The 12225-nt window shown below is 54.0% G+C and overlaps 1 protein-coding gene across 1 annotated transcript; it reads left to right on the top strand.

Annotated features, from left to right (window-relative positions):
• The first annotated feature begins 1112 nt into the window (after positions 1 to 1112).
• GPR157 (G protein-coupled receptor 157) lies at positions 1113 to 12193 on the top strand. Its single transcript, XM_071575590.1, has 5 exons — positions 1113 to 1952; positions 7462 to 7675; positions 9569 to 9763; positions 10250 to 10501; positions 11375 to 12193. Exons 1-4 carry the CDS (start codon positions 1576 to 1578, stop codon positions 10463 to 10465), a joined length of 1002 nt encoding a protein of 333 aa, XP_071431691.1. The 5' UTR covers positions 1113 to 1575; the 3' UTR covers positions 10466 to 10501; positions 11375 to 12193.
• Positions 12194 to 12225: the final 32 nt, after the last annotated feature.

Raw genomic sequence — 12225 nt, 5'->3', positions numbered from 1 at the left:
AAAGTGGGGAAAGGGGAAACCAAACAACAAGGAAGAAGCCAAGAATGTGTAAGAGCAACAACTGGGAATGCAGCCTTGACAAAGCTTTGCCTCATGTTTTTTTGGGGTCAGATGACAGATAAAGAAAGTCTGGAATAATGAGGAGTTTAAAAAAGCTCTTGGTGTCAGATTGTTTCAGGGGAAATGCAACTTCCTTTTCCTGTAAGGAACATGCAGAGGGCATCAGGCTCCAAAATAAACTTGTAAAAGTGAAAGCCTGCTCGACTGAAGTTTAACTGGGTGGGAATTCAGGGTGCTGGGAGAAGCTGGGGGGGTACCTCGTTTTTCAGGTCAGGATAAACCTCAGGAAGAACCGAGTTCAGCTGGGAAATGATGAAACAGTTTGAGAGAACAAGACACCTGGAACAACAAGGTCCTTTGGAAATGGAGCACATCACTCATCTCACATCAAAGGTGTAAAGCAGGAGTTGGCTGTGGGAGCAGGTGAAACACAGGCACGGTGGAAGCAAACAAGGACATCCTTTCAACCTGTGAGTTCTTTGAAGGAAAAGGGGGACAAAGCTCTTTCTTATCCGCAGAAATGTAAAATCCGTTTAACAGGGGAGTGAACCCTTTGTTTTGTCTTCTGATGGTTTTCTGCTCCACAGGTGCGGAATGTGGAAGGTAAAGGTGTCACCTGGGGAGGGTGAGGGACCCACGTGTGTGGCTGGTGTGACAACCTCCCTCCTGGGCACCTGAACGTGCCCCGATGTGCCCGCGGGTGGGGGTAAATACAGACAGATGGGGCTGGGGAGGGGCAGAGGAGCTGGGGCTGTGCCGGGGGGAGGAGGGATCGATGGCAGGAGTAGGGAGACAGCAGGAAAAGTGAGGAGACAGCAGGAGAAGTGAGGAGACAGCAGGAGAAGTGAGGAGATAGCAGGAAAAGAGGCGTTTGTTTCTGCCCCGTCCTGTCACGGCGGGTTTTTTTATTCTCTTCAAAGCACAGGGCTGTTCTCCACTCGTTGCCGGCGCTCCGGGGCCGCTGCCCGCGGGATTCCCTCGGGCCCGGGCGGAGCGGCGGGGCCGGGCCGGGCTCACATGACGGCGGGGGCGGGTCGGGCCCCGGCGCTCCCGGGGCTGCCGAGCCGGCCCGGGCTCTGCTGTGCCGCTGCTGCTCCTACTCCCTCCTCCCCATCCCGGGGCTGCTGAGCCGGTCCGGGCTCTGCTCTGCTGCTCCTGCTCTCACCTCCCCAATCCCTTCCCTTCCCTTCCCTTCCCTTCCCATCCCATCCTTTTCCATCCCATCCCATCCCACCCCGGCGCTCCCGGGACTGCCGAGCCGGCCCGAACTCTGCTCTGCCGCTGCTGCTCCCTCCTCCCCACCCCACCCCGTCCCGTCCCACCCCACGCCATCCCATCCCGGCGCTCCCGGGGCTGCTGAGCCGGCCTGGGCTTTGCTCTGATGCTCTCGCCTCTCGCCTCCCCATCCCATCCCACCCCGCCCCGCCGCTCCCGGGGCTGCTGAGCCGACCCGGGCTGTGCCGCTGCTCTCTCGCCTCCCCATCCCGTCCCGTCCCACCCCATCCCGCCGGTGCCATGCCCACCCCGCTGCCCCCGACGGAGCTGGGGCTCTGGGAACGCGCCGTGGTGCTGCTGTCGTGCGTTCTGTCCTGCGTGGGCTCCGCGCTGCTGCTCTGCTCGCACGCGCTGTGGCCGGAGCTGCGGACGCGGCCGCGCCAGCTCCTGCTCTACCTGTCGCTGGCGGACCTGCTCTCGGCTCTCTCCTATTTCTACGGGGTGCTGCGGGACTTCGGCGGCCCCTCGTGGGACTGCGAGCTGCAGGGCGCCCTGTCCACCTTCGCCAACACCAGCTCCTTCTTCTGGACCATGGCCATCGCCCTCTACCTCTACCTCAGCATCGTGCGGGGCTCGCCCACGGGCGCGGGTTTGCTCTGCTGCTTCCACGCCGTGAGGTGGGTGCTGAGTGCCGTCCTTGGGGTGGGCACCCCCGGGCACCCACCCCGCGGGCAGGACCCCCCGCACCGCCCGCTGCGTGCCCTGCTCTGCCATGGAGCGCTCGGGTGGGCGCTGCAGTCACCTGGGCTTTCCTTTGTGTCCTTTCCTTTCCCTTGTGTCCCTTTCAAATTCCTTTTAAACAAGGATTTTGTTGTATTTTAACTCCCCAACCCTGCTGGTTCCCCCCCTTCTCCTTTTCCAAGTGAAGAATTGGAGACGTGGAAAAGTTAAAACTTTTTCTGCTCAAGGTCACATAGAAAAGTCTCTGGCAAGTTGCAAGGACTCAGAAAATCCTGGCTTCTGCTTTCCTCCCGAAGTCTGCCCTGACATCCTGGAAATAATATCCTAAAATTCGAGTTTGTGATCCCTGGCTGCTGTTGCCAGAGCTCGCGTTTGGGATCTGCCTCCACTCACTCCCCTGGTGAGAGGATCCTGCCCGTCCCCAGGCAGGTCGCTGGAATTCAATCCCGGCAGGAGAATGTTGTCTACAAGTGATGAGGCTGCTCGGAAAGCACTCGGGGGGTTTGTTTTGGCAGCTTTGATTGAAAGCAAGACGAACCAGACCACAGTGCAGCTTTCTGTCTCAGCTGCTGTTATTTAGGGAGCCGATTTTCCACAGCATGGTTAGTAAAAGCTCGTATTATGCAACTGGAGCTTGGGGAATCATGTGCTACGTCCACGCTGAGCAAAACAGTGATCCCTTAGTCCTCCTTCTTGCCAAGCTTCTGCAATAAATTCTAAGAGGAATGATCTGGTTTTAAAAGGGAGGAGAAAGCCATTGGGACAAGCACTGAATTTTCTTTCGTTTCTTAGGCAAATATTTGTCACCTTTTTGTTTCAAACAGCATCAGTTGGGAGGTGATTGGATTAGAGTCGAGTCCAGATAAGGATGTGCCACAGAAAGACTTTAGGCTGAGTGTAAGTCAGGGAGGAACTGCAATTCCTGCCCTACCTGTTGTCATTGCTGCCTGACAGCAGGGGCTGTGTGTGAGGAAGCCTGAGGTGACAGAACACGCTCCTGGAACACCAGGCTGGTGGTGGTGAAGCTGAAATAAGATGCAGTGAGACAGTGGAGGAGCTTTTTAGGTTATTTCATCTCAAGTAAATAGAGAGTTTCACTCTCAGAGCTGTGGAGGGGACAGTGCCAGTCAAGAGCCACAAGTTGCTTAATGGATAGAAAACAGAACTCTGACCCTTCGTGCCCAGGATACATCAAAGAGTTGAGGCAAATCTGGCCTGTTGGTAATTTTCCTGTCTGCTAATTGCTTGTGTGGCTTTTGTCTGCACTCCAGTTCCTCCATCTGCTTTAATGTTCCTGAGCCTCACCAGCTGCAAAGTGCAGAGGGAACAGGCAGAGCCACTGAAATGGTGTGGGCTGCAATCTGGGCACTCCTGAAACCTGTAAAACCCTGAAAGATTGCTCTGTCTGTGGCACAGCTCAAACCAGCTGTCCCTGGGGAATCTGCAGGTGTGTTTTCAGAAATAAAATGCCATCTTCTGTCCTTGGTGTGGATCAGCACCACTTGCTCTGTTTAAAGGGCATGAACAGCCTTCAGAAAGCACCTGTAGCAGGTACTGCTCTGGAAATGCCTCCAGAAAACAAGTGGGGACCTGCTCTCTGCCCATCCCTTGGTGACACATCATCCTGCTGCCCTTCCCTGCACTCCACAGTTACCTGGGGACTCAATCATAAGATGAAATTCTGGAGGCAATGCCTGGAGATGGCTCCCCCTCACCCTTTGCAGTGTTTCAGGGTCCCACTGCAAGTTCGTGGTGTTGGTGGCTTAAAAATCTGATAGAACCACTTCACCTGATCCATGCACTGATAACTCTTTCTGTATTAGTTGCAGGAGGTAAATGTGGGAGACCTGTCTAAGGCACAACACAGGTGGTGTCTTAAAGATTTAAATTTCCTTTTTTTTTTTCTGTCTAGGCAAGAACCTGAGATTTTTTTTTCCCCTCCTTGCTTTGTAGTTTGCCAGTACAGTCATGGAGCAACCACTGTGTGAAGAGTCATTCCAAGGCACCTTTGGAAGGGATCCAAGGCAGGATGGAGTTTTGTCAGGCATGGTTCCTATTCCTTCACAAGAGGCTGCTCACCAGGGGCAAGTGCTTGGAGAGATGAGTCCTTTGTTAATGTGGAGCATAACCAGAGATTCTTTGTTCCTGAGCTGAGAGCAGCTGACTAAATACATGTTGGAAGTTGGTACCTGAAATTCTCCTTGGGGAAATCAGGATGTCACACTGGACCAAACCTGTCAAACAGGTTTGTCCCTCACTGATTCACATCCACCTCCTCTGCTGCTGGGCTGGGGAGCTGCAGCCTCTGTTGTGGTTTGAAGCCTGGAAATATTCACAGAGCTGTGACATGTGAGTTCTGGCTTTTAAATGACCAGACTGCTCCTGTTCTGGAGTTCTAAATATCATTTTGTTGGGTAATGTCACCTCTGTTGGGAGAGCAGCTGATCCACACTCAGGGTGAGGAGTGGGCAGACAGAACCCACCTTGGGATTGGGGCTTTCTTGGCTTTTGATAGCAATTGCTGACAGCCTTTAAGTCTTTTAATTGCATGATCAGGCAATGCAGACCAGTATATGCTGTATTTATATATGTTTGTGTATGTAGATGTGTGTCTATAGACACATTTATATATTCATATATATTTAGATGTGCATGTCCATGGAGCACTTGGGGTCCTGCCCACCTCAGCCCTGGCTGGAGCCCCAGGTCTGCTCTGCACTTTTGCTTGACAGGTGGACTCCAAGCTCTTTGCTGGAATTGGCTGATTTCCAGGAGACTGATTTTCCTCCCTTTCCAGAGGATAATTCCTGTCCCCAGGAGGAACTGCCTGCAGCCCTGCTGGTGGGATGGCTTGTTACCTCCCCTGTGCAGGCAGCAAATCACCCCTTGTCAGAGCCTCCAGGGAGAAACAGAGGCAGCAGAAACGTGCAGCAGGAATCAGAATGAGGCTATTGAGCCACCTGCCCCAGACACAGGAGCACAGGAACAGCAGGATGTGTGGGGCTGCTGGAGTTTGGAGGTCCTTGTTTGGGTGTTCATGTACAAAGAGGTGCTGGGGTTTATGGGTTTTGTTAATACATTGTCAGGAGCTGAATTAGGGAATAAGAACTGCTGTGTCTGCCTTAGAGCTGGGCCCTCCAGCCCCATGCAGACCTTTAGGGAGTTCCCTTCCCTTTCTCCCCCACACTGATGGTATTTAAATCCAAAGGTGCTCTGGAGAGGCCCAGCCTGCACAATTGCTCTTGGAGGCTCACAGGAATATTTCTGCCTCTTTTATTCCAGTCTTTGCATGTGCCTTGGGTGATGAATGCTGGTCCCTCAGTCCCTGCATTCCTCTGGTTGGGTGTGAAGCACTGACACTTTGCAGTCCTCAGGAACCTGCCGTTTAGGAGTTCTGAAGAAGAACCAAATCCCCACTCTCAGTTCTCCTTTCCAGTTGTCTACAATGGAGCTGAAGTTCACTGAAATGTCTGATTACTTTCTAGGTCCTTTCTGACTTCACTTTGAGCTGGTAATCCTTTGTCCTTGGTGTAAGTTGGAAATTGGGCTGTTCCAGTGCAAATTAACTGCCTGTTTTCCTCCACGTTCTTCCTCTCTCCAGTTCTGTATTGAGGATTTTGTGAGTCTCTTGCCCAGGGTCTGATTCCTCTGTGGCCTCTCTGGCTGTGTCTGTGCACTGAGCCTGTTCTGTCACATCCACACACAGCAATTCGACCTGGTTTTATCTTTAGTTCTCTTTCAGTTTCAGGTCACTGTTGAGATGATTATTTAGGCAAATTAGGTTTTTAATTCACTTCCTTTTTCTTGGTGCTCCTGTGCCTTAACATGGTTTCTCTGAGGAAGTGCCACTTCTCTTGAATTCTTTACCCTGCTCAGTTTTTTCAAGTGAGCTGAAAGAGGACTTGGAGCATTTGCCTCTGTCATTGTTTTCAGAGAAATCCCCATTTTTACCAAAGTGAGTCCTGAATTGTGTGGCAACTGGTGACGTTTGGGATGTTTTTAGAAAGTCTGCTCTGATAAGAGCATGGGGAGAGTTTCCTGCAGCTCAGCTGTCCCCAAAGAGCAGAACAACAGCCCTGCCTGGGCCCTGCACTGCCTGTCCTGAGCTGAACATGGAAACAAAATGTTCCAAACATGCCCAAGAGTTGACTCTGGAGTTTTTTACAGCATTATATTTACATTAATTTGTTTTGGGAGTAGGTGAACCCAGGTGTTATTTGTGAGTGGGAAATGAGGTATTTTTGAAACCCAATCTTCATGGGATTATCTCTGGTTCTTCAGCTGGAATTTCAGATAATCTGGTCAAGGCAACTGCTGTTGGCCTACACAGTCTGGTGCCTGTGAAACTCCTTGTTGGGAGGCAGCTCCTTTCCCTGCTCCCTGCAGCTGCTCCAGGCTCTCAGTGGAAGACAAGTGTGGCTTGTGAAGGAGAGAGTCAGGAATTTTCTCTGCACCTGGGGAGCCCAGGAGGGCTGGGCTGGCTGAGCCCCCTCAAGCATCTGTGGCATTTATTGAAGCATCTCCCTGGTCCCTCCTCAGGCCCCACAGGACCTTTCCCTGGCATGGCCATGGCAAGGGCAGGGGTTGCCCTCAGCTGGGTGCAGGGCACTGTTTCAGCTCTGGTGTGATTTTTATGTTTGGGCTCATGGAATTTTTCTGTTCTTCCTCATGGTTTGTTGTGGGCAGCCCAAGCTGCTGAGTGACAATTCCTGTGTGTCACCACACTTATTTTTCTACTAAATGCTTCCTTATATTTGCCTCTGCTGTCAAGAGAGAAGCCAAAGTCACAGCTCCAAATTAGGTAAATGTGGCTCCTCTTGGCATTCTTTGTTTTCTGCTGTTACTGCCCCTATTTTTCCTTGGGAAGAAACTTTCTCTTTGCCCTTCAGAAATTAGACTTTTGCTCCAAAAATATTGCTTACACCTCCACTTGAAAGCAAACCAAACCAAACCAACCAAACCACTGATGGAATAAAGCTGTGGATTCTTTTGTGTCACTTTGGAATCAGAAGGTGGGATTTGGCTGCTGGTGTTTGGAAAGCTCTGAATCAGGAGGTGGGTCCTGCAGGACAATCACATTGTACAGAGCTCTGGACTCTTCAGATCCTCACCCTCACCTGTTCCAGGGCAGAAGGGGAGCAGGAGGGATGTCTTCTGCTTCCCCTGCCTGCTGTGCAGGCCAGGTGAGATCAGAGTGTGGCACATCTGTCCTTCCAGGCTGGGGATCCAAACTCCTGGAGTGGCTCCCTGGGCAGTGGATTTGCAGCCCAGATCCATACACAGTTTTCCAGCCCCTTCCCTCAGGCTGTGCAGGAATGCTGCTGGTCTGCAGCAGGAATTGGCATCCTGGGAGAGGAGGAATCCCTGCTCTGTCCCCCTGAGGTGTGGAGGGACTAACCTGAGGCTGTCCTTGGCTTGACCTTGCTCTTGGTGCTCTCTCCTCAGCTGGGGTGTGCCCCTTGGCATCACGGTGGCAGCTGTGGCTCTGAAGAAGATTGGCTATGATGCCTCCAACGTCTCTGTGGGCTGGTGTTGGGTCAACCTGGATGCAGAGGATCGTGTCCTGTGGATGCTGCTCACGGGGAAGGTCTGGGAGATCCTGGCCTATGTGACTTTGCCAGTGCTCTACATTCTCATCAAGAAGCACATTAACAGAGCAGTGAGTATTTTGCTGTGCCCAGCTGGGGCCCCAGACTTGCTCTGTGGCTCTGCCCTTCTGGGCTGGGCAGGGTTTGGTCCCAATTTAGCAGCTGCACAGGCAGGAATTGCTTCCTCACCCTGAGCTGTCCCCAGCCCTGGGAGCAGCAGAGCCCCTGCAGCAGCACCACACAGGGACTGAGCACAGGATGTAAAAGCCTTTGGAAAACATCCAGGGGCTATGGGATGGTCATGAGGGAAATGTTCAATCCTGTGGTAAGAATTGAAATGGGGTGTGAAGGACAAAACTCAGCTTTAATCAGTGTTCCACAGTTCCACTTGTACCAAGCCTGAGACTGGACTTATCTAAGCTCAGTCTGTGTTTATAAATGCCAGGTCTGTACTGGCAGCACAGAGCAGTGTTTGGGAGTCTGGGCACTGCATAGCAATGGGCACACACCCCCTGCACAGGAGACACCCTGAACTGGCAGAATTTGGGAGCTCAGAGATTTAATTGTTGCTGTTCCTTGTGAACACAAAGAGTCCAGACATCCAGGACAGCATCTGCTTAACAGAGACATCCAGGCTGAGAGAGGCAGAAGGAGCTGCATCCAGGGATTCCTTTCTTTCTCTAAGTTGTACTGGGGTAAAAAACCAAAACAACCCACACGTGGATAGATGTCCTTCTGGAAAATGCTGCCACTGCACCTGTGGTGCAGCTCTGACAGTTGTAGTCAGGGATAAACACAAACCAGGTTAGGCCTTCTCCTTCAGGGAAGGCACCTTTGTCCTGGGATGGAATTATACAATCTTAAAATTAGGCACTTAGTCCTGATCTGCTGAAATTCAGGCATAAAACTTCTCCTGTGCAGGGCCAGGAGTTGCACTGGATGATCCTTGTGGGTCCCTTCCAACTCAGCATATTCTGTGATTCTGTGATGAGATCCCCCAGATGAGCTGGAGGAACGAGGAGGTTTCAGGCGGCCCTGGGTGTCCTGGGCAGGGGCAGCTGGAAGGGCTGGCTCGTGCCTTCAGCACCTGACCCAGCCCAGGCAGGACACTCTGTCCCAGCTGCTGCCAAAGATAGCAGGGTGACCTCCTGGAAACCTGAGCCCCAAAGGCTGGGCTGCTGCTTCTGCTGTGCCAGGGATTCCTGGGAACTCTGCTCTGCCTGCCAGCCCAGTCCTGAGCCCCAATGGGAGCAGAGCTGAGGGCAGGCTCTCACATGGGGGGCTGAGGCTTTGGAGCAGCAGCTCCTGGAGCCCTCTGGGCTGGAGCAGCAGCTCCTGGAGCCCTCTGGGCTGGAGCAGCAGCTCCTGGAGCCCTCTGGGCTGGAGCAGCAGCTCCTGGAGCCCTCTGGGCTGGAGCATCTCTCCTCAGCACTGGGGCACCAGGTTTTTATTGATATTCTCCTGACCTGGTCTCTTGGCAGGTCATTAGTGACGTTTGCAAGCACAAAGCTTAGTGAGACTCTGCCAATCCTTGGCTCCAGCAGGAACGTTTGTGTTCATGAAGGCAGAGTGTGGCTGGTGCCCAGAACTGTGCCCCTGTGTGTGGCTGGTGCCCAGGACTGTGCCCCTGTGTGTGGCTGGTGCTCAGTACTGTGCCCCTGCTAGATTCCCACAGGGAGCAGGGCTTTAGCTTGCTCTGGAAGGGATTCCTGGGGCTCTGGAAGGGTTCCCTGGGGCTCTGGAGGGATCCCTGGGGCTCACAGTGCAGTTTGGACCCTGAGATCAGCTCAGCTGGTTAAAACTTGGCTGTAATAATGCCAAGGTCATGGGTTCGACCCCCTGTGTGGGCCACTGACTTAAGAGCTGGACTCGATGATCCTGGTGGGTCCCTCCCAGCTCAGAATAGTCTGGGATTCTCTGTGTGCCCGTCTGTGCTCAGCTGTGCCCTCTGCCCTCCCTGGCAGCACGCAGCTCTCTCCGAGTACCGCCCCATCCTCTCGGCAGCGCCCTCCGTCCCGCCCCGCACGGCCATAGCGGACAAGAAGCTGATCCTCATCCCCGTCATCTTCATCTTCCTCCGCATCTGGAGCACCGTGCGCTTCATCCTCACCCTCTGCAACTCGCCCGCCGTGCAGAACTCGGTGCTGGTCGTGCTGCATGTGAGTGTTCGCCAGGAATTGCGTTAGAGGGAGGATGCGGGAAGGTGAGGAGGGTTTGGTGCTCCTGGTGTCGCCACTCTTGGCACAGGATGCGGCGCGGTGGGCACAGCCGCGGTGGGCACAGCCGCTCCCTGGCGGCGAGCGATGCTCAGCGAGGGCAGCGGCTCCAGCAGGAGCAGCTCCAGCAGCATCTAGTGGTGGCTGCAGAAATAAAGCTGGGGATGTTGGGTGTCTGCCCTGCACTGGGCTTCGTGTTCCTGCCCTCCACTGGGTTCACAGGGCCAGCCCGCCGCAGCTCTCTGGTCTGCTTTTGGGTGCTGTTTCTGAAAAGAAAAAGGGAAAGAAAAAGCCTTATTTTTCTGAATTTGTTTTTCTCACTGAGGTGAAGTTGGGGACTGCCACACAGCTGGTCTGCCATGAGGTTTGCTCTGCTCTGGGTGCTGCCTGGAGGAGCAGCACTGGTTCATTCCTTTCTTGCCCTTGCAGGGAATTGGTAACACGTTCCAAGGAGGTGCCAACTGCATCATGTTTGTGCTGTGTACACGGGTGGTCCGGGCCAGGCTGCTCTCCTTCCTTTGCTGCTGCAAATACGATGAGTTGGATTGGCCTTCACAAAGATCAAACAGCTCCTGGCAGCGCCCAGAACCCCACAGGGACGTGCCAGGCCCTGGGCACACAAAGCCTCTGCTTTCCAGCACCTGAGCTGCCTCCATGTCTGTGCTGATTCCTTCTTTCATGGTAAGGAAATCCAGTGGGAGTCTTTCCTCCTGCCCTGCCCACACCCAGCTCCATGGACAGCTGGCACTGACAGCTGGCACAGGGGATTTCTGCTGCTGCTGGGGGGTTCCCTGACTGACTCTGCAGGTCCCATCAGGCTCCCAAACCACTTATGAACTGCCCCACTCCCCTTCCTTCCCCTGAGCTGGGGTAGTGGCTGTGCCTTGGGGCTGTCAGAGGAGGAACTCGACTGCAGGGCTGTCTGACCCTCAAGGACAGGACACCAGAGAAAGCTGAAAAAGAGGAATTAGTGGCTCTTTTGGGTGTGAAATACCATGTGCACACACACTTTGTCAGTGCTGCACAGCTCAGAGGGTCAGTGCTCCCATTTTCCTCAGCAGGGAATGCAATCCCTGCTGTTAAAAGGGAGCTGGAGGGGAAGGGATTGATCCCAGCTTGCCTAGAAAGCCTCCAGGAGCAAAACTTTGACAGAAGCTCTTCAGATTGGGCACTGATGTCCTTGCACTGGTCTGGTGTGTAAGCACCTCGTTTCTTTGTGCTTGACATCCCAAGTGGCAGTTGCAGAGTTTACGGGGTGTCAGACATGCATTGCAGGGCACTGGGGGCTGGTGCTGGGGGGGGGACTGTGCTGGGTGGGGGGAACTGGTGCTGGGTGGGGGGAACTGGTGCTGGGGGGGGGGGGACTGTGCTGGGTGGGGGGGACTGTGCTGGGTGGGGGGGGACTGTGCTGGGGGGGGGCTGGTGCTGGGTGGGGGGGACTGTGCTGGGTGGAGGGGACTGTGCTGGGTGGGGCTGACTGTGCTGGATGGGGGGGACTGTGCTGGGTGGGGGGGACTGTGCTGGGTGGGGCTGACTGTACTTCACTCTCTGCAGGTGCAGGATCATGGCACAGCCCCACAGAGGGAGCCACAGCCCCGGGAAAGCGCCGCTGGAGAGGCTGAGCCGCTGGAGGAGCTCCCGCTCCTCCCTGCTCTCCCATACCACAGGCTTTGGTCTTCGACTTTGCTCAGGATCCTCTGGAAGAGACTGTTTGACTGTACTCCAGTTTTGTGGTTTTCTCCCCTCCTTCCCCTCACCCTCCACTGTAAATCTTGAAAATGGTTTGGGGTTTGGCTTTTTCTGTCTGATGAGGCAAATGTGTGGTGAGTTCTGAGGTGCACAAGTATCGTGGTGACAGGAGAACTTCAGTAGCTGCTGAACAGGACAATCCTGGGCATGGATTTCAGTCCTGCTGTGCGAGTCTTCCCGGGAGCTCCAGTCTGGCTCCTGCCCTTCACTTGAACATGGACAATAATGTGCAAACAGTCGTGTTGGGTTTGTGGTGCTGATGGATGGCTCCTCCTTTTGCTTTATCCCCCTCCTTGGTGGTGAGGGATCATCAGCAGGGTGTGGTGGCAGCGTGGGGGCTGCCTCCTGAGGAGATGGGAACTCTGCAGGGTCCCTTGGTGCTCAGGGATGTCCCCCCAGCCCTGCCAGCAGCAGACAGTGCCAGGGCAGTGCCAGGCCAGTGCTCTGAGCCCCACATGTCCCATCCTGAGGGCTGCAGTTTGTGCTTTGAGACTGTTGTGCCCGACCTGGGCAGGAGGTTGTTTGCTGTTTGGAGAGGATGTTTTACATTATTTACAGCTCGTTTGCCTGTTTTTTAAATATTTCTCCAACTGTAGAAAATAAAGTTCTGTTTCTTTACCAGGACACTGCCCAGCTGTGCTTTGTGCAGGGAGAAC

This window comes from Pithys albifrons, chromosome 22 (genome assembly GCF_047495875.1).
Source record: "Pithys albifrons albifrons isolate INPA30051 chromosome 22, PitAlb_v1, whole genome shotgun sequence".
NCBI classification, from domain to species: Eukaryota; Metazoa; Chordata; class Aves; order Passeriformes; family Thamnophilidae; genus Pithys; species Pithys albifrons.
The sequence above is the reverse complement of the archived record's forward strand: the minus strand, read 5'-3'. Positions and strand labels throughout refer to the sequence as shown.